At 32.2% G+C, this 21,030-nt stretch overlaps 2 protein-coding genes across 2 annotated transcripts in view; both read left to right on the top strand.

The window, feature by feature from the left end:
- The window catches only part of LOC123705237 (sensory neuron membrane protein 2-like), a 31,349-nt gene extending 10,885 nt beyond the window's left edge, over positions 1-20,464 (top strand). Inside the window, exons 5-9 of the mRNA XM_045653934.1 lie at positions 1,521-1,762; positions 3,340-3,521; positions 19,270-19,388; positions 19,626-19,751; positions 20,156-20,464. Of these exons, the coding sequence (XP_045509890.1) occupies positions 1,521-1,762; positions 3,340-3,521; positions 19,270-19,388; positions 19,626-19,751; positions 20,156-20,341 (855 nt within the window). The 3' untranslated portion in view covers positions 20,342-20,464. The remainder of the gene's footprint in view (positions 1-1,520; positions 1,763-3,339; positions 3,522-19,269; positions 19,389-19,625; positions 19,752-20,155) is intronic.
- On the top strand, positions 9,392-11,561 carry LOC123705236. The gene has a single exon (XM_045653933.1). The coding sequence runs from the start codon at positions 9,412-9,414 to the stop codon at positions 11,401-11,403; it is 1,992 nt and encodes a 663-aa protein (XP_045509889.1). The 5' UTR covers positions 9,392-9,411; the 3' UTR covers positions 11,404-11,561.
- Positions 20,465-21,030: the final 566 nt, after the last annotated feature.

Raw genomic sequence — 21,030 nt, forward strand, 5'->3', positions numbered from 1 at the left:
GTTTTTTCTACCGTTTCAGTTGGTTCCGTTTATCTACTACTAGTTACGTGAACGGTTAAGTATGCAAAAATAGTTTTTATTTATTACGCGGGTTGATAATGTTGTACTTAACTACTTAATGTGCGCTTGTGATTAAAAATAAATATTTTCTCAGGTGCTTATAGCTATTTACAAGGAGTTAAAATACACTTTTTTTAATTAATTTTGCCTATTTGTCTCTTTATCTTTCGTAGATAACCTCTGATCTCTGGAAAGGCTGAAAAGAGTTTCATGACAACATATAGACAAGATTTTCTCATAATTTCCACGTAATTAGAATTTACATTTTACGTAAGGAAAATTATGTTATAAATTTCGAAACCGTGGTTACAGAATGCTATTTAGTATTTAGGTACAAATGTATCGCCCAAAGCACACAGAAAGACATATTTTAAGCAGAGCTTCGTCGGACAGACTACACATAGGTAGAAGGCACAATACTATATTAATTTATATTATGTAATACGTTTTTGTAAATTATATAACAAAGGTGGGTTGGTCCCTCAATAGAATGAAAGGGAAGCTATTTTTAATGGAAATATAAAATCCTAACATCAATATTTGATGTAGGTAGGTATTATAAAAATTGGGTGGGTTCAAAAGCACATGACATGTCTAAATGTCGTTTTACGTGGTTTTACTTCTAAATTGGCTATAATCTATATCCTACTAATATTATAAATGCAAAAGTTTGTGAGGATGTGTGTGTGTGTTTGTTACTCTTTCACGCAAATACTACTGAACCGATTACAATAAAATTTAGCACACATACAGAGGGTAACTTGGATTAACACATAGGATAGGTCTTATCCCGGAAATCCAACGGGAACGGGAACTATGCGTGTTTTCCTTAGAAAACGCGGGCGAAGCCGCGGGCGGAAATCAAGTAAATCTAGTAATTAAATAATGTTAAATAATAATATAAGTATGTTAAGTATGTTATAGGTAGCAAGGTAAATTGCTGAAATATTAGATGATTATAAATTAGATAAAAGTAGTATTAAATATACATAATACATCAGAATTCACAACACCAAAATCATATTGAATTACCTACTAATTAATTTACAATATAAAATGTAGTCAAACCAAACTTATATTTGAACGAGTATAACTTTTGCTTCGCTCCAATATAAAGTAGGAAATACAATTTCGGCAGTTTAGGGTGATAGGAAGTATAGCCTCTACTTTAATTAAAAATAAAATATCATTTAACAAAAATAACTTAATTATCGGACCTGCCGACCGCCCTCTATAGAATCCCGAATGTATAGGGAGAGTGGGTTGTACCCCCTTAGCGACGCCCGTGTTTACAGCGTAAATTAACAGAGAAGTTATTTGATAGATATTGATCAACGTCGCCTTTAGGCCTGACCACAGCTTTGTTCTTAGTTACACGATGTCGCAAGTCAGTCAAGCCATATACGAGTATATTAAGACACTTTTAATTACCCTATAATGACTTATGTTTATGTTGACAGAAACAAGACAATCCCAGCGAGATATTCGAAGTATTCCGAGGTATCGAAGACCCCAGCAAGCTCGGCATTATCAAATCGTACAATGGATCGTCATACGTGGACTACTGGGTCCCTCAACGAAATGAAGCAGGCGACACATATCCCGGTATATGTAACATGATTAATGGCACTGACGCCGCCATATTCCCGCCCTTCGTTGATAGAGATGAATCTAAATACGCTCTCAATCTGGACATTTGTAGGTAAGTCATTATGAGACAAGAAGCCTTTTAATATTTGTAATAACAAAATATTTGTAAAGAAAAGTTAGTGATAAACTTGAACATTGAAATAAAAGAAAGGGCGGAAAAAAAAGTATGTTTCGTTACCGATGAAGCCATATTTACTGCTTTGCGAAAGAGATTGCGGATACGAAACTCGTAATCAAAATTAAATTAACATTTTCTTTTATGAAACAAACTTACCGTTCGCACGTTATTAAGATGGTGATAGGTACAATCGTACAGCCAACATTACTTAGTAAAGCTTTTAATATTATTAACTTTTAATTAGGCAGATTTCATTGCATGATATCATGAAAATATCCTATATTATCTATATCATCAATTTATAATATATTTGTGTAACTTCAATTTCACCAAACTTATAATCTCGTTTCACCCGAGTGCGCGAAAACTGAGTTGCAGGGGATCATTCCTGTGGTCGGATGACCATTAATATTTCTGTCACCACAAATTAATTTGATTGGAATCCATGACAATATCAATCCGTTGTTATGAATATTCATTCGGCTTCAGGTATTTATTAGAGTAATTGATGATAATTAAATTTCACATAAATTTAGGAGAGGTCGTGCATTATTTTATTTTATCTAATTTTGCTGAAATTTAACTGAATTCCTCGTAATCAAATTAATGAAACTTTAAATATTGTGTCATTGGAACCTTTCTTTTTTGTGGAATAACAAGATAAATTGAATGGTTGGTAATGTAGGATGCGATTACCGTGTACCCCTAGACCCCTATGCCGTCGCGCCTAGACCAATTCGGCCACTCAGTCAAGCTGACATAATATCGAATTTCGTCCGTGCTGTCAACCGTGCCACACAGACGATGTTTGTCATCTACCATAGGCTACTAGAATATCCTCGAAAATGATACGTTTCGCGCATAGGTAGATACGATACATGAAGACAAATTAATACAATTCTATTGTCGACATCGGTGTCTTGTTAAGATTTGTACACATAATACGTTGTAAAATTTATTTTGTGTTTACAATGTAACGGTCAATATAGTTAAATTAATGTAAATGCAATTTTCCAAAGTATTGATTGCTTTGTTATGATAGGAATATTTACTCTTTAGGAAAATACCATTTAAACCTGTAACTTTATTTTAATAAACTGTAACAAAAAGCGCAGTTATAAAAAACAGCGTTTAAATACGACCTCAAGCATTAAATATGGTGCACAATAATTAAATAGATGCTTTGTCTCTAAATACAGCGCTGCCACGAGCTTCCTCCAAACTATTCGAACTTCATCGTTTTCCAACAACAATGTCATCCAAGATAGACAGGTTCCCCTGTAACTTTCTCTGAATACTTTGATGAAACCAAATTGTCTCCTATAAATATCTATAACCTCAAGTTTAATACAATCTGCATTTGATAGGGAAGGTATTTGTGAACATACTGAAGATACGAATTATTATAGAATTCAAATGATGTGAAAAGTGACACGTTTTTAGCAAGTGTAAAGTTTTTTTTTTTAATTTTATTCAATGTTTATTCAATATTATTTATATTTAATTTGTAGATCGGTAGAATTGAGGTATCAATACGACACGGAGTATAACGGGATCCCAGTTGCGAGGTTTGCTGCTCACGAGTGGTTTTTGGACAACGATGAGGGCTGCTTCTGCCTGAACGTGACTAGCGGCATTACGAGGGAAAACGGGTGTCTCCTCAAGGGCGCCATGGAGCTTTATAGTTGTGTTGGTGAGTACACTTTGATGCCTATATAACGTGGAGGTTAATAATTATGTTACCGCTCGAAAAAAAAACTATACGCGCACAAATATATTCGTAACAGTCTAGCTTGGCCACGCCACCCCCAGGAACGCAACTCGCCCCTCTTCCGCTTCTTGCTCCGCATGTTTTCGTATAGGTACAAAGATTGCGCTCCACTAAGTCTTTTCCACTCGAACTGCGCTAAACTAAGCTAGATCCTTTTAGCTACCTCAAGAACGCCCAGTGTAAACGCGACCTTAAAGTTTGTAAATTTGAAGCCCAATCAATATCTGTCAATATCATAAGCCAATGAAGGATTGCTCGTGGTATCGATGAGCAATAGCCACGATAAGTCGTTTGATCCGTTCATCCGTCGTGACATCGCTTTGAGCTCAACTGATGCAAGGACATGATAATCAAATATAGGACTGATGTTCAGTGCTCGCTTATCAAATGATCAAATAATTAACTTTTTACAACACTCATTTATATTTTGGCTTCCGCCGTAGAAATTTGCGTCTACTATCAAGTAGTTAAATAGGTAGTCGGCAAATTATACACCCATATTGCTTGCCAGGAAAGGCTTATAAATATTATTTAACGAGTATGGTATAAAAAAAAACTTGGCAATTAAACTCATATTAATCTCGATAAAACGGCTTTTAAATTCGAGATCGACCGTACTGAACCTTGAATTAGTTCATTAATTAACATATTATAACGAATATAATATTTGTAGCTATGAGTAAACTACCTATAATTTTCCTTTTAAATTCGTGAGTATATACATAATATTCTTCGGAAACTTACCGTAAAAATGCAGACAAGATTTTAATTCCATGAATAGTAAACAGGTTTTTGGATTATATTGAAATCCCCTTATGTGATAAAGATTGTCGGGAAAATCACCAGTGAGTATTCCCTTAAAATCTGGGTAGATTATTTTCTTTCAAAGACTTTAAATCAGGTGCCCGTCTGTTTATTCCACATTATCCCTAATACCAACTAAAAGTACTCCATATACATAATATGTATATGGATACATAATATGTATATGGATATTATTTAGAACAAAAAATTTGCTTAGATTTGCTTCCTTGCGAAATATGAAGTACAAAAGCAATAAGTATTATACAATTTTTATTTAACGTTCATATAGGTAATATGTTAAGAAAATCAGATCAATTAATGAAACTCAAATTATTAGAAATATTTTGTTGACTGGCCAAATAATGTAATATGGAATAAATAAATACATATAAATACATATTATCAGGACAACTTTTCACACACGGCACGTTCTGGTCACATACTAACTTACTAAGCTTTCGCTTGTGTTATGGAAACCAGATGGCTGATAAACATACATATTATGTATATAATTTTAAATAAATACATTTAAAGATAATTAAACCCAGAGTCCAGACACAGAGCAAACATATATGTTCATCACACAAATATTTGCCCCGGGTGGGAATCGAACCCACGACCTCTGGCTTGGAAGGCAGGGCCACTACCAACCAAGCCAATCGGTCAGTCAAAAAAATTTGGGGAAGGCACTGCCTTCTGAGATACAGGTAATAAACAACCAATAGTAAACCTAGTTCAGAAGGCAGAGCAATATTGTAATGTTATATTTGAAGTTGCTAATAAATTTCATTTTTATTTTTATTTTATAAAACGTTGAATCATTCGACCCCTCATCAGGCTTTTTCAAGTTGCCTCAGTATCGAGTAACACGGCATTTAATTTTTATTGCTCGGTATACCGACAAATAAGAAATTAGATGTCTTATTGTTATTAATGTAATCTATCTTAAGGATTAATTAAAGAAGATAATAATAACGATGAAGTGCCATAGATTATTCCCTCTTAGTAACACATTATTGATCGTTACAACAATATTGGACGCGATGTACACACCGATCTGACCATGCCGTTACATACAGTCTGTAATCACTGTATTGTCATGCATTGTGGAGTTGTGACTGTATTAGGTGGCATTAGTCTCCATTTTCATCTGAGTAAATTCGGTAACCAACGGTCACAGGAACGTTCTGCTTTAGTTTGTTCGTACCTATTACTCAGAACGCTCAGAAAATTAATTAATTTAAAATGTAGTTGGATGCTACTTTTGTAGACCGTATTGAAGTTAAGTATTACATTTGTATGTAGTAATAGAATAACAAAACCCAACAATGAAAACTATGTAGTGAGTTATTATGTTAACATAGTTGTTATAATTGCTTCATTAAAATTATTTAACGAAAATCCCTTACGCTTAATTCCCTCATTGTTGCTGAAATGATTAGGTATTTGTTATGATTCCGTAAAATATATTTCATAGTGAATTGATTCTCGGTTGCTAGCACATAAACAGATAGGTAAGAGGATTTTGTGCAGCGCGGATGTAATCCCTTTGAAGTACTTTCGTTACAAATCATAATATAAATAGTAAACCAACCCTGCTTTTAAATAAATTTATTTATAGATAATTATTTTATGGAAAATCTTCGGAGAGGGAAGCCGTTTGATGACGTCATGCCTTCCCATTTTGTAGAGAATTGGTAAATGGATATTAGTATTTTTTTATTGCAAATCTACTGTTAAATATCACAAAATACTTAGCTACTTACACAAGAATTCAAAACAATACAATTCGTAGTTTTACAAGCATTGAAATGGAATACGTACCTAAAGTTTACTTCATTCATTTTGAACGACATAATACATCTTCTGAATATAAAGCAAAACGGGAGACAAAAGGTACGTATTTAATATCTAGTGCACGTTATTAGCAAGGTCTTGTGTCCTGTGCAGTGCATTGTACACTTGTACAGTAACTGTTGGAGAATAAGAATGAATAAATCGCATCCAGATATGTTTAAACGACAATTTTATAACTAAATATATAATAGTAGAATCCCTCATTGAGTGTATATCCGAATATTTCAACTATTACAACAATTTCCGAACAAAGAATTTCTCTTATGATCTATTTGAATAATTTTAATATTAAATCAGGTAACTGATTTACGAAATTTATAGCTCAAGTGCTGGATTATTATCGTTAAAACGTTATTTCGTAGCTTTTAAATAATTTGCATTGTTGAAACATCCTCGGGATATAATTACGAGCGGATAAGAGGAGTAAGCCTTTGAACGGGGCTTTTAAAAATAAATTTTCAACAGGGTAATTGCTTCCGTAGGTACATATGTTCGATTTTTTTCTAAACTGCTATAAGCAGAGGTCTTTTGTAACACCAGAGAAGCAATTAACTTTTTATTTTATGTTTTCTATAAAATTCAATTCGGTGCCTTTTTTAATTTCATGTTTCTTCTTCCATTTTCGCCATTTACTTTGATATTTTATTTTTATGATTCTGTCTATATTATATTATAACAACTCTACTACGTTATGTCTTCATTCTCTGCCGCAAATTTATAGTCAATATACTTCCAATCAGCTATTTTTTTAATTTTATCAAATTATTTTAATGTGATACATATTAGATACATACCTTCAAGACGTGTTCTAAATTCACAAGTTTCTAGTAGTTTCAACTAGTGATCCCTAATAACTACACATTTTATCATTAATGAACAAAAATATAAAATAACAAAGCTTTAAATTAAAACACCAGTTTTTTAGCATTGTTAATAAAACCTTGAAGTATTATTGAAAAAATAAAACAAGAAAAGCTAATTATGCACACGTTAATTATAAAGTTTAATGTCCTGTATATTGAATAGTTGAATATTAAAGAAGTTTAATTTCAGCAAATTTTTTACGAAAGCTGATTATTGACTAGATCGCTACTGGTCGTTCTATCTTGTATAGATATTTATTTACACTGTGATATTTGACTTTATATTCATAACTAGCTAAAATTAAGATTATTTTTTCTACGTATTTTTCCGGAATAAAAAGTATCCTATTTTATGCCCAGGATAATAAGGTATAATTATACCAAGTTTCATCGAAATCGAACCGTTAGTTTTCACGTGATGCCTTCACATACATACAGACAGACAGACAGATAGACAAAAAAAATTTTAATCACATATTTGGGTTTGGTATTGATCCAGTAACACCCCCTGCTATTTATTTTTTCAATATTTTCAATGTACAGAAACCCTTCTACAGATTTATTATATGTATAGATATTATGTACCTATGTATTTTACTAAAAATCGGCGTAGTACTTACGTAGTAGGTAACTTAATCTGTGGTAGTTCTGAATAATATTATATCAGCTATCAACTTTCAACTTGCAGTATCAATGCTATTTGTTCTATTAGCTACGCATCTAAAGTATCTATTGATAATAATTAATAATTATTATTAATCGAAAAATATTGTCAATAATATGTTTATTTATATTTATTTATTTATTATTACAAAGAACATGTTACATGAGTTTCAGTAAGATAATATATACTATGTTGTTATATAATAAAAATTATAACAAAAATTAATCAAAATCAACTGCTGAAGTCCATCTGTCCGTAATTCATATACAATCCGAATTACGAAAATTGCAAGCTGATAATAGTCTCAGAAACAATTACACTTTATTATATTTTGTGTTTACTGAAGGACGTGGAAGTACGATTGATATTGTTATAATTTAATAAACACGAGCTTCACTTTTGTAGTGATTTTCCTTTGTGCCACTGTTTTATTTACAGTTAGCACTGTTGGTAAACATAAACTTCGTTATGTCCGTGAATTTTCACCCCTATATTTTTCAGCTCCAACAATTTTCAATGTTGTGACAGCTTTTTTCCAGAACAATAACATAAATTGTATTATCAATCACTGTGCCTTAGTTACTGTATCTAGTAAATAAAAACATTTAAATTTTTATGATTATTAAAATTGTTTACATACTTTCCTACTATAAATAAATAAATAAATGATATTAATTATTATAAATGCGAAAGTTTGTATGAGGATGTGTATATGTGTGTTCGTTACTCTTTCACGCAAATATTACTGAACCGATTATAATGAAATTTAGCACGCATATAGAGGGTAACTTGGGTTAACACATAGGATAGGTTTAATCCCGGAAATCCCGCGGGAACGGGAACTATGCGGGTTTTTCTTTGAAAACGCGGGTGAAGCCGCGGGCGGAAATCTAGTCTATTGTATTTTACGTAGGTAATGTATGAACTCACTCCATCGCAGATCATCAAGCTTTTTTTTGTAATAAGTAGTATATTATTTGTATTATAACAATTTATCACATAATTTATTTTCTACTTAAAAACTTCCTTTAAAAAAGTAAGAACTTTTTATTTTATTTTCACTATTGTAGTGCGCAGTACTGGAAGTATTTATTTACAGTTTCTCTTTATAAATGAATCGATCGTATCCAATTAAATAAATTGTTTCAATTGATATGCGTATGAGCGATTGATTTATATTTACTATTACATCTTACGACATCAATCGTTAATATCTTTCCTGTTTGCGGAAGCTATAGACAATTTACTATATTACATATACGTCAATGAGAGTAAATATGTTCTGAAATAATTTCATTTTTTTTCTTTTTTATCTCTTAAACTTTTACAGTGTACAAAAAAATGGTTTATTCTCAAACATCAATTTTATTCGTATATTTTACGGGACAAATTACCTCCAAGGCTGGCACTTTGACCCTGTCATAAAATTCTCTCTCAAGTGTGGGTATACCCCCTATGCAGATGAAGTTATTTATCATTGCTCCAAAATGCATGGCACTTTAATCTGCTGCAGTCGAGATTACCGTTAGCATGCGGGCACGGCACGAATTGGGCGCGGGCGCGCGGCGGGAGACCACAAGTAAAAAAGCGCGCACTCGGTTATGGTACGCAAACGCAAATTGAAATGTTCGGCGTCGCGTTGTTGACTAGCGCGCTTCTTGCGTCGGCCGCTGCACGTATTTACGATCGCTGCGAACTCGCCCGCGACTTGCAAGCGCTCGGTGTTGACAAGGACCATCTCGCTACCTGGGTGTGCATCGCTTTCCACGAATCGCGTTTCGACACCGCCGCCCGCAATCCGCACAGTGGTGATCATGGACTATTACAAATAAGTGAATTATATTGGTGCGGCCCTGGAAAAGCATGCGGAGCACCCTGTTCTGCGTTCCGAGACGATGACATTTCAGACGATGTTGAATGTGCTCTACAAATATACAAAGAACACACGCGGCTGCAAGGCGACGGTTTCCTCGCTTGGGTGGTTTACCCTCACCATTGCAGAAATAATGCCAAAAAATATCTCGCTGATTGTGATAGTCAATTAAAAGATGTTTCTTATAAACTTGACGTCGATAGAGGGCGAGCTTTGAAGACGCGGCATCGAAGTCGAGGAAATAACAATGATACCGTTCCTTACTACAAAAAATTCCCCAACATCGACGATCTTAAACCACCCTATATTCCCATAAATACCCTTTTAAGAGGTAAATTTGAAGAATCAGAAGGAGAGAGAGAAAAAGAAACGGTTAAAAATTATGATAATAATAATTATTATAATGTTTATAACGAAAATAAAAAACATCCCTTCGAGTGGCTTAATAACAAACTATTTATCACAAGCTCGATGAAAATTCCTCTAACAAAAATTTACAACATCGATGAACTCAAGCCACCAGTATACGATGGGAAAACAAGGTTTGAATATAGTGAAGCTCCTGTTGTTCGCACAACAACAACTCTTCGTACTCCTACTACTACTATCGATCCTGCATTAAGGAATATAAAACCACCGAATCCAAAGAGGATAGAATCAAATCAATTCCGGCGCCGAAAAATGATGACCTTTGACAATAACAATGAAAATAAGAATTTACAAGTGACGTCTATTCCTTCGTTCCATGTGCATAATTTTAGATTTCCGGTTATTTCATCGACTTCTATACCGACCACCACGACGACTAAACGGCCTACATACATAGCACAGTCATATACCCAATCCCCGATAAATCAAATTCAAACTTCACCTAAATGGAACAAGAAAGAAGAGTCACCTCGGGAAGTCAGTCGGAAAAATAATCGCCAAGAAACTGTATTTGTGCCTCTCTCAAGAGCAGAAATTCCTTCAAATAATTCTACAAGTTATGCAAAACGTCAAGAATTGAGTGCCTCAACAACACCAACTTCACCAACTTATTCGCCATTGCATAAAGATTTCGAAAAAGACAGAAATTTGACCGTGTCAAATTCGGGGGCTTATCAGACAACTACGGCGACACCTATTAGATTTCATTATATAGGTCAAAAGAGCAATAGCAATTTATGGCATGTACCAAGTCCGACACCAAGTACTCTTCAATCTCGCTTTAAAACCAGTAATAATCTAGATCTATCATTTACAACAACAAAAGGAATAGAAACACCTACAACACCTACATTATCGACTTTCACGACACCACACACGTGGATAAATCATCAATTTAAAAACCAACAAGATTATGAATTGAGCACTGTCACACCTCGACCGACACGACCATGGGTGACATTTACATCCAGAACTAAATGTGCCTCAAGTAGTACAGTTCAAATGGAATCGACCACAGCTAGATCTGCAGCATCTTCCTCGACGACAATAAAACATTCAAACATACTTCCAAGTCAACAACCTCGTACTACCGCAACGGAAAGAACTACCACCACCACTCAATCTATTTTTGACCTCTACTTAAAGCCTACAAAGCGTCCAAATATTGTATTCAATTTTCCTGAATTCAAAGACAGGCCATTCAAATTAAGAATATTTTCTGAAGGCACCACATCTTCCCCGTCCCATTTCTACTCAGGACAGGTCAGATCCTACAGCACTGACAATAAAAAGCCGGACCAAAAGATAAGTTGATCGATCAATCTTTAGTTTCCTTAATTATATTACAAAAACACTGCCATATTTTATATGCTTATTTTGCATAATTTTCCTAGGATTAGACCAAAAAGCATTTATTAATTAGTATAAAGACATGTTTATTCATAATAATAAAATTTAATGTGTTGCTCTTACAACTGATTTTTATTTAAAGTTATTCATTAATACCTAATATTATAATATTAAATATTATGTGTCTTCCTAGTATTTATGTTCGGTTAGTGATGTAAATGAAAATAATATAGCACAGCGAAAACCTTTTGCAAAGCCATTTTGTTCAAATTAATTATGATAGGTGTGCATACGTAGAATAATATCTGTATCACAAATTGTTATTTTAATGACTTTCGATTAGTCTGTCTTTTATTTTATTATTATATAACATCTATATTTGTTCACATACAGCGTTTATCTTTAAAATACGCATCACGTTTATAATTTTATGCTAATATAGTAGAATAACGACTTTAATATAAAAATTAGTTAATAACGTGTTTTAAACAGAAAATAATATATTGAACACTATATTATTATAGCTCGACCTTGCAACGAACTCTGACCTTTGTCAGATTTCTAAATAATTTATTCCGAATAATTAATTAAAAAAATACGTTCTACGACAAAGATTTACTCGATTGGAACTGGCTCACATAGCCAATAATAAAGTAAACATAGATAACACTTCCTGCAAATCTGTAGATTATAACTGGAAGCGGTTTTCTTACAATTCAATTCGCCCTATAATAAATTAATACAAAGGTGTTTAAAGTTTAATTAATAAGTTTTATAGAAGCTACTATAAAAATAAACGCACTTGACGCATAATTACACGTATTTTTAATAGAGTTAATAGACATTAGCTATTTTTCAAAATGAGTTTATATCCCACTTATTTGGGAATAATGTAAAATAACATCTTAGCTTCTACTACCATGGTAAATAAATACATGTGTTTCCGAACATAAAAAATGATAAGGAAGCTGAAGTCGTCAGCTTTATTTATTGGTTACCTATTACGTGTCCTTTGACACAGGTGATGTTAAATGTTCGCGATTGCGGGTGATTATTATTCATAATATGTAGCGTCGGAAAACAACTTGACCATACAGCAACTCATCTCGTCCTACCGGTTGTTTAAGGCCGCTGCTTGACCGACTGAGAAAGATCACCTCACCGAGCCAACCTCACTGTCACAGGAAAATATTTAACAATTAAAGTGCAGAGTGCAGTATTATTGATATTATGGCAGGAAGCAATGCATATGTCATTATTATAAAGAATAGAAGAAATTATTAACCGTCGTTAAAAGTTAACCTATCAATGATAATATTATATTTAATTCAAGGTCATTCTTCCTGACTTAATTGGATATTATTATCTAACATCTTATCGATATAGAACAATTGTTTATATTTTAATACAATAACTATTTTGCGAACATTATTTTTTATTAGAAATAAATACAAGAGGAATTTATCACAAATAAAACCACTGAAATTGAGAGAGAACTGCGATTTTCAATCAACCTAATTAAATGTGTTTCCATTACTCGTGGAACGGCAAACATTGCAATGGTTTTGTGATGTTGAAATTGCCCTTTCATTTACTAAACATCTACCCCGCTTGAATACATTTTCCCTTATTTTACAAACCCCGATTCTTCTGCAATCTATTCTATTTACTTAGAATCAATAAAAATATTTTGAATTTGTTTTCCAAACTTCAGTAGATATTCACCAAATTACCTTATTGCGAAACAAATATAAAAACATACAAACATTGATTGATTTGACTCTTGACCTGACTTCTTGTGCTCGATGCTCGTTTAAAACGAAACGTACCTATTTAAAGGTTTCGGGCTCGAGCTATGAGTTGTTACACGATTAGGATATTATCATTGAGTAATTGCCTAAATGTATGAGGTTAAAAATATTCCAATAAGGCGTCTCTCGTTCATCATCTCATTTGTAGAGCACACGTCGTTTAAATCGCGTCCGACCAGTTTTCCAAATTACCTATTTATAAAAGAACATTTTCGCTTAACGTACGTCAACGTATCACGTATGTGATAACTGATAAGCCTTGAAATCTTCAGAGCGTATAACTTGCGCGCTATGTTTATATTCGGCCGAAATGCATTTGAACTGAATGCATTATTATATTTCCGACTTCATTTTGGAGCCACAATTTATTACGGTGACAGTTTGAATCGTTCACGGATAAGCAAAGCTATAAACGGAAAGAATTATAGGTCGTTATTGTAGATTCTTCAAACCCTATTTTAAATTTTTGATAAATTTTATTATTGGTGCAAAATAAAAAAATTAATAAGCATTTCATAATATGATTTTACTATTAAATATTTTTTCATTAAACTAATACCATGCGTCCATGCATACAATACAAGGATCTTAAGTATAGAAAATGTTCAAAAGACCCGTATCGTTAACTTCATTTTAACATTATATAATAGTACAATCGATTGCATGTATTTATTTAACAGTCTTCACACCTAACGTAAGTAATATACGTACTCAAATAATAAATATTGAAGATGTGTGAGCAATTTGTCGCAAATAACTTAACTATGCGTAATCAATATCCACATTTAAACAAAAATTAGACAGACACCCGTAACGCAATCAATGTCCAAGGTTGTAATGTTAATGTCAAGGAACTTAATTTTTAACACAACAAGCAATGGAACTTACAAGTATTTTTTTGATAGCGGACATTACATGTAAACACAACTCTACTGATACAACGGTATATCTCCGAAATCACAAACGCGTTGTTGCCTAAGGTTAAATGAAATTAATAGTTTATTGTAAATAACAAGATAAGATTAATCAACATTGAGCGGTAGGTACCAAAGAATCTGGATAGTTCGAATGATACTCCTCTTAATATCTACAGCACCGTTGAAATTGTTCATAGCTACTTAGAATAAATGAAAACTCTATTCCTGGTAACCTCTGAAAATTCAAACGCAATTTTAGTTGCATTTATACCTAAATATATAAAATACATATATATTTGAAAAGCTTTGATACAAAGCTTTCCAAATAATATTTACCTACAGTTGTAACTGTTAATATGAATTTTCAGTTTGTTCAACGTAAACATTCGAATGAAACTGTATCCTTTGCCACTGGTCGAAATTCGAGGAATACTTTTTAATTGTAACGTTTCCATCAGGTGGGGTGGCGGGCAAACATCGACCCACCGGGATTAAAATACAGGAAACGATATATTTAGTTAGCCAGGCTCAGACTGATGGACCGAAAATCTCTTTAGCCCTGAAATAGATCCATTTGCAGTTCTTTCTTTTTGTTTTCAAAATATTTCCGATAACCAAATCTCTGTCCATCCTGTGTTATTAAAATAACATAGTAATGCTTGGTTAAAATTAAAAAATATGTTGGCATGTGTAATGTAGAGTGATAGTATCTAATTATTAACGAGATTATGTAACAATTAGATAAACAGTTTACAGTTTGCAACTTCTTACAAAAATATAAATACATATGTGAATGGGTTTTTTTTAAGTTTAATTTTAGAACCAATTTAAAGGTGTGTTGTAGGTACATACATATATGGAATTAGGGTCAGTATTAGTACCGGTCAGCATTTTAAATTATATTTGTTCCTTTGTTAGGCATTTGTCAAAGACAAATGGTCGACGATACAAATAATAAATTGATCACATTGATCGGTTGCCTACTATAAATAACGTCACCGTTGTAAATTAAATAAATTTTTAAACGTAACTGTACCATTAGTAGAGGAGCCACGCTTTGGCTTCTAATATAGGATTGGCGTTTTATATTAGCTTATTGTTCGTATATGGAAAAGTAATTTGGTACCTACGTACCTTTAACATGTACGCATTTTTCCATGACGTGACATTTTTGGAACTGCTCTTTTAGTTGATCAGACCAAACTTCTCAATGTTACCCCTAATTTAACTGTTCTATTCCTATGTTATAAATATGGTCTCTATTCATGGTCCTTTTCCAAATGGTTTGAAATGAAAAGATAATTACGCGTTAGTAGATATTTATTGGTGAATGAATTAACCTAATTTATGACACTATCGGAATATCGCTATGATTAACAACGTTTTAATAATTTTAACCGCAGTTTAACAGTGGCTAAAACGCGAGTATTAAATATTAATCCATTAGTTAGTTAAGTCTTTAAAACGGTAAATAAGTTACTATCTTCTATAATTTTCCAGTTTTGGAAAATGTAATTTATCGATATTAATTATCGATATTAAAAGAATGAACTTATATTGTAATATAATAATTCACAAACTAAATTATTTGTATTATTGCCAACTAAACGTCGAACTAAATGAAATATTGAATCGTATCACAGCTCAACTTTCGCTATACGTTTCAGCAATTAAATTATAACAAAATTGTGTTGACATACCTATAAACTAATTGGACTGAATGCATTGTTTTGTCTCGCTAATTACCTTTTAATCTCGTGCAATTATCGAGAATGAAGATTGCTTTTAATCGGTATGAGGACCAATTAACGTACCTACAAATTAAATTGATTTACATGAGAATGAAAGAGATGAACTATTTCACCATACAGACAAGTTATTTTCAGTCCACTTGTAGAAATCTTAGACATTTTTATTTGAGCAAATATCATAAGGTACACATTAAAAGCTTCTACGGACATTTGGAGCGTGTTGTATGCACCCTTGCGCTGCGACGAGACCCTCCACTGAACTTGACCTACTTCGTATTAATGGTGCTTATTGAACTAGTTGGAAATAAACGGTCTTTACTTTTGTTTTTTTTTTATTTTTTCACATTAAAGAAATGAGTGTATGATAAATACTATCAAAGCTTATTCAACCAGCTTAAATTCATATAAACGAATTTTAGTCCGTATAACTTTATGTGCTGCAAAATGGATAATGGATATGTCTAAGTTTTGTAGCATTTGTATGAAATGACTGGTGAAAAACTCATGCAAACCGAATTTTATTTATTCATAACATTTTAAAAATTGTAACATACTATAAATAGTAGCTTATTATAAGAATTTTGTGTATTTTTAAAGATTAGATACAAATAAATTTGGACATTAAAAAACTTGTGTACAATACGTATTTGTTTTTAAAAACGGTGATTGCCACGGTTTGGACATACGTAAATGACCTGGTTAAAATGTATAAAATGCATATCTACAATAAAAATAAATAGCTACTAAAACTAAAAGTTCGACAAAAACTGTGATTATATAATTTACGTTACACGTGTTAGTAAAGTTCGTAGAATAGAAGACGTACCTGAGCGGTCAGTTACTCATCTCACTTAAAAGTTACAAGTGAGTAACCATAAAGTTTTAGGTACATACCATGTAAATAATTTCTAAATCCGAATGTTTTCAATAGAAACGAATTTAAATAACATTAAATATTAAAAAAAAAATTGACCTCCAAAAATAAAATGTACCTGCTCAATAAAAACAATTTCTAAATTTATCTTAGGTATATTAGAAAAAGAAATAAGTAGATATTGTCACAACCTTATCGAAAAAATTATGTGGTTTATTTTTCGTAGAATCAAAAATGTTTTAAATATTAAACTTATTTAGGTACAGTGATTCCGCGAATTATTGATTTTCAAGGTCTACATATTCTGGTATAATATGATATTTACACAGAGGTGCGAGCATAGAGCCTGTCATTTTATTCGCTGTAGTGTATTATTTTCTTTAAATTTGCTTACATAAATTATATTATTATTTGCATACGTTGATTTTGAAATGCATGTTTACTTACGGTACAAAATTTAAAATAATTATATTATCTAAAACGTCTTCAAATGGTTTCGTAGAATCACTATGATAAGCTTCCTGTGATTTTAACTTATTGCCAAAGAGCACGCCGCGCTGTTTAAACTTCGTCTGAGCTCGTCCATTTAAAATTTTAAACCTTGTTTCAATATCAAATTCTGCGCAATTCTGTTAAATATAACTAATTAAATTGCAATTGCACTATTTGTTTAACATCATTTGAAAGAAAGAACCAGTGTTACAGGAAGCAGACACGTCTATACAATACGAAAAAGCAATTTGAACAATATGTACCTATTTACGGTGTAGTATAGTTTTAATTTAATTACAAAAACTTGTATGATGATCATCCGTTTACTTTCCTTAGATGTCGATGCTTTGTTTACACATAGAACTGCTCTCCTTATTTGCATAATATCTCTATGAATAGACAGTAAATGTTAAATAATTCTATTAGCAATTAATTTATCTAACATCTTATTACGTATTGGGTTGGCCTTGTCATAATCCTCGGTCTGAGGATGAATAAAATAATCACTTAATTTATGCATTAAAACAACAAAGTATTTACAACTCATAATCATTTTTATCGACTCTAGAATTATCAATATTGCTTATTATTCAACACGATTGTGTTAAGTTCATTAAAGAAGCAAGTTAATTACTATTCTTGACGCTCATGCAGTCAACCTACGAGTATCAAGTATGTGTTTAAGTATATTTTTTCACTCTTTGTACTACGACGGCATATTATGTTGAATTGCGAGTTAAGTACCCACCATGTGTTCAGACATGAGGGACCGAGCGTAATTATTATGCAACAGAAAGAACGTAAAACGTTTCCAAGTTTTTTGTCGATGTCTAGTAGCTACATAGTAATTAGAAGAAAATTAATCCAATAGGTATGTATTTATATTTGAAACATCACTAAGATAACATGAAAACATCTGAATATACTACTAGGTACCTACCACTAGGTATATGACTTTCTATAAAATAAATTCATGATACATCTTCAATTCAAAATGAAATATTATATAGCCAAATTATTTAATTCTTAAATACTAACTACGTACATATTATTAGTATTGAGTTTATTTATTAACAGCTGCATACCTATATATTTTTAAGTGGCGACTTATTTTATTTATGCTCAAATCTATTTTTAGAAAGATATACATCGATAGCTCCTTAGCAACCTACAATAGTAAAATAGTATCATCGAATTAGAAAAGCACCTACGCTTACTTTATTCAATGATACCGAACGTATGGAATTGCAAATAGAAATTCTAACAATAGGCGATAGGAAATTCATTCAACTGGAAACGAAAGATTTGATGAAAGATTTCTATTTGATTTATTTTATTGATAGATACTCCACAATTTCAGATAGCTTGAAACGACACAAAACTTACGAAGATTTAGGTACATGCCTACGAGAGTGTGCACATTGGTATTTCTAACTTCTCATAATTATAGGTATTTGATGTTAGCACGTAAATTATTATTAAATCTTCATTACATGATGTACCTATGTGGAGAGATTTTGGTGTACAGAACTTATATACTATCGAGTTTTAAAATAAATTGTTTGTCAGGTACAGTTATGCACACATGTTAAAAAAAAGTATCATCATGTTTACTTACCCTTTGGTCAGACAGACAAAAGCTTTAAAAATTATTCAATATAGGTATATTGAATCAAAATCAACCAACCCTGAAATAAAATGATCATCACAGTAATAAGATTATTTCCCACATCATTATTTTTAAATTATTAATTTATGTATAACATTAACATTCTATTCTTCTATCCTAATCCAGAGTCCTCTTTATCAAATTGATTGTTTCTAAAAAGTGCCTAAGGCGCAAATAACAATTCGTCAGCCAGAAAAAGACATGGACCGTTAGGGGGTTCAAAAGACAAATATCTATTCGACGGGCACTCATAAAAATTGCGGATTACTGAGGATTAATATCCATTGCGTACTAAGTGCTGAACCTTTTATTTCAGGTGCTCTGTTGGTCCTGTCGTATCCGCATTTCCTGTTTGCAGACTTCAGATATAGGAACGGTGTTTTAGGAATGCATCCGAATTTAGAGGAACACAGGATTTATGCGGATTTGGACCCCGTATGTGATTTAATATATTTCGTCAAACTTATCTTCCCTATTCAAAAATAATACAATAATAAAATAATAAATAGTACAATATTCTAATATTGTGATTTCTATTTTAATAGTATAGACCTAGAGGATAATTAATCACACATTAAGGTTTATTGAAAAAAAATTCGTCTGATACAAATGCATTGTTATAATATGAAAGTGTGAGTACTGAGTAGTCTAATGATTACATTGTATTTCTAGTATACAGGAACAGTGATCAGGGGCTACAAAAGGGCACAGTTTAACATATTCATGCGACCTGTGACATCGATAAGTGCAACAAACAATCTACGCGTAACGCTCACTCCTGCGTTTTGGGTGGAAGAGGTAAGATTGCAACTAATCATCAGTAATTAAAACTTTAACTAGCTAATTTAACTGAATCAATGTCTTAATAAATAGCGTTTAACAAAGTAGAGCTGGGTTCAATCCCCACAGGAGGATAATGTCTCTGGAGACCGATCCGAGTAGGTACAATAGGCGTGAAATGCAACTACGCCATATAGCCCTTGAGCAATAATTAATAAACATTAAATATTATTAAACATTAATAAATCATAGCTGTTAATATCTTTGTAAATAAGAAAGCTGAATACCATTGCTGATCGACTAATAGGTAGGTACATATTAATCTGTGATATTAATCATAATTTATAGTGCAAAGTACATAATACATATCCGACCATTACTTATTGATATATTAATTCTAATAATTAATTTTCTTTTTACAGGGTATGTCCTTACCAGACGAATATGCAGATATAATAAAAAATAGATTGCTCAGTTCCTTAAACCTACTTAGTATATTTATACCCCTTATCATAGCTCTATGTGCTATTCTTACTGTAGTCGGCTTAGTTATTATGGTATGGGCGAAAAGACGACAGAGAACCAACTTCGTAGCAACGTCGTCGTGAGAAGTTGCAAATACATAGTTTAAGTTAATTACGGAATAAACGGGGCCTTTGAAATAAATTTTATTTAAGTAATAAATGGACTTTTATATTGATTTATATTTATTAATAAACTATTTAAATACTTATTGTTCTTTTACTCCAATGATCCTCATAATAATACTAATTAGGTATATATTGTATACTACAGCTACCGCAAGTGCACCGGAGTATGCATTACGCCTTCGTTATCATGAACAATATAATTGTTCTATAACATCCGTGACCTATATTAGATATCAAATTAGCAATGCTTATAATTTGCGGAAAGTCCAGGCAGTGAAAGCTAATTGGCTGACGACTTACGTGTGCATCCTTAATTGTAATTATTATATTGAGTAGATTCTCACACACATTTGTTACACATGTTAGTTCTTAACGAAATTACTTTGATGATATGTATTTGTATTGGAGCAAGTTACAGCTAATTCTATAAAACAAATAATCTTTCCTAAAATTCATAAATAGCTTAGTAGGTAGATACTAACAGAGGTGTCTACCTAAGATTTGCGTCCTATGATACCTAATATTTTTTAGCATTCAAGACGGGGATTCGAATCCCGCCTCTTGATTATTTTTTTTCTAATTTTTAAAAAATCTATAAGCAAAGTACCTAAGTAAGTACCAAGTATTTGAATACAACAGTCATCATT

The sequence above is a fragment of the Colias croceus genome, chromosome Z, assembly GCF_905220415.1.
Source record: "Colias croceus chromosome Z, ilColCroc2.1".
Lineage (NCBI taxonomy): Eukaryota > Metazoa > Arthropoda > Insecta > Lepidoptera > Pieridae > Colias > Colias croceus.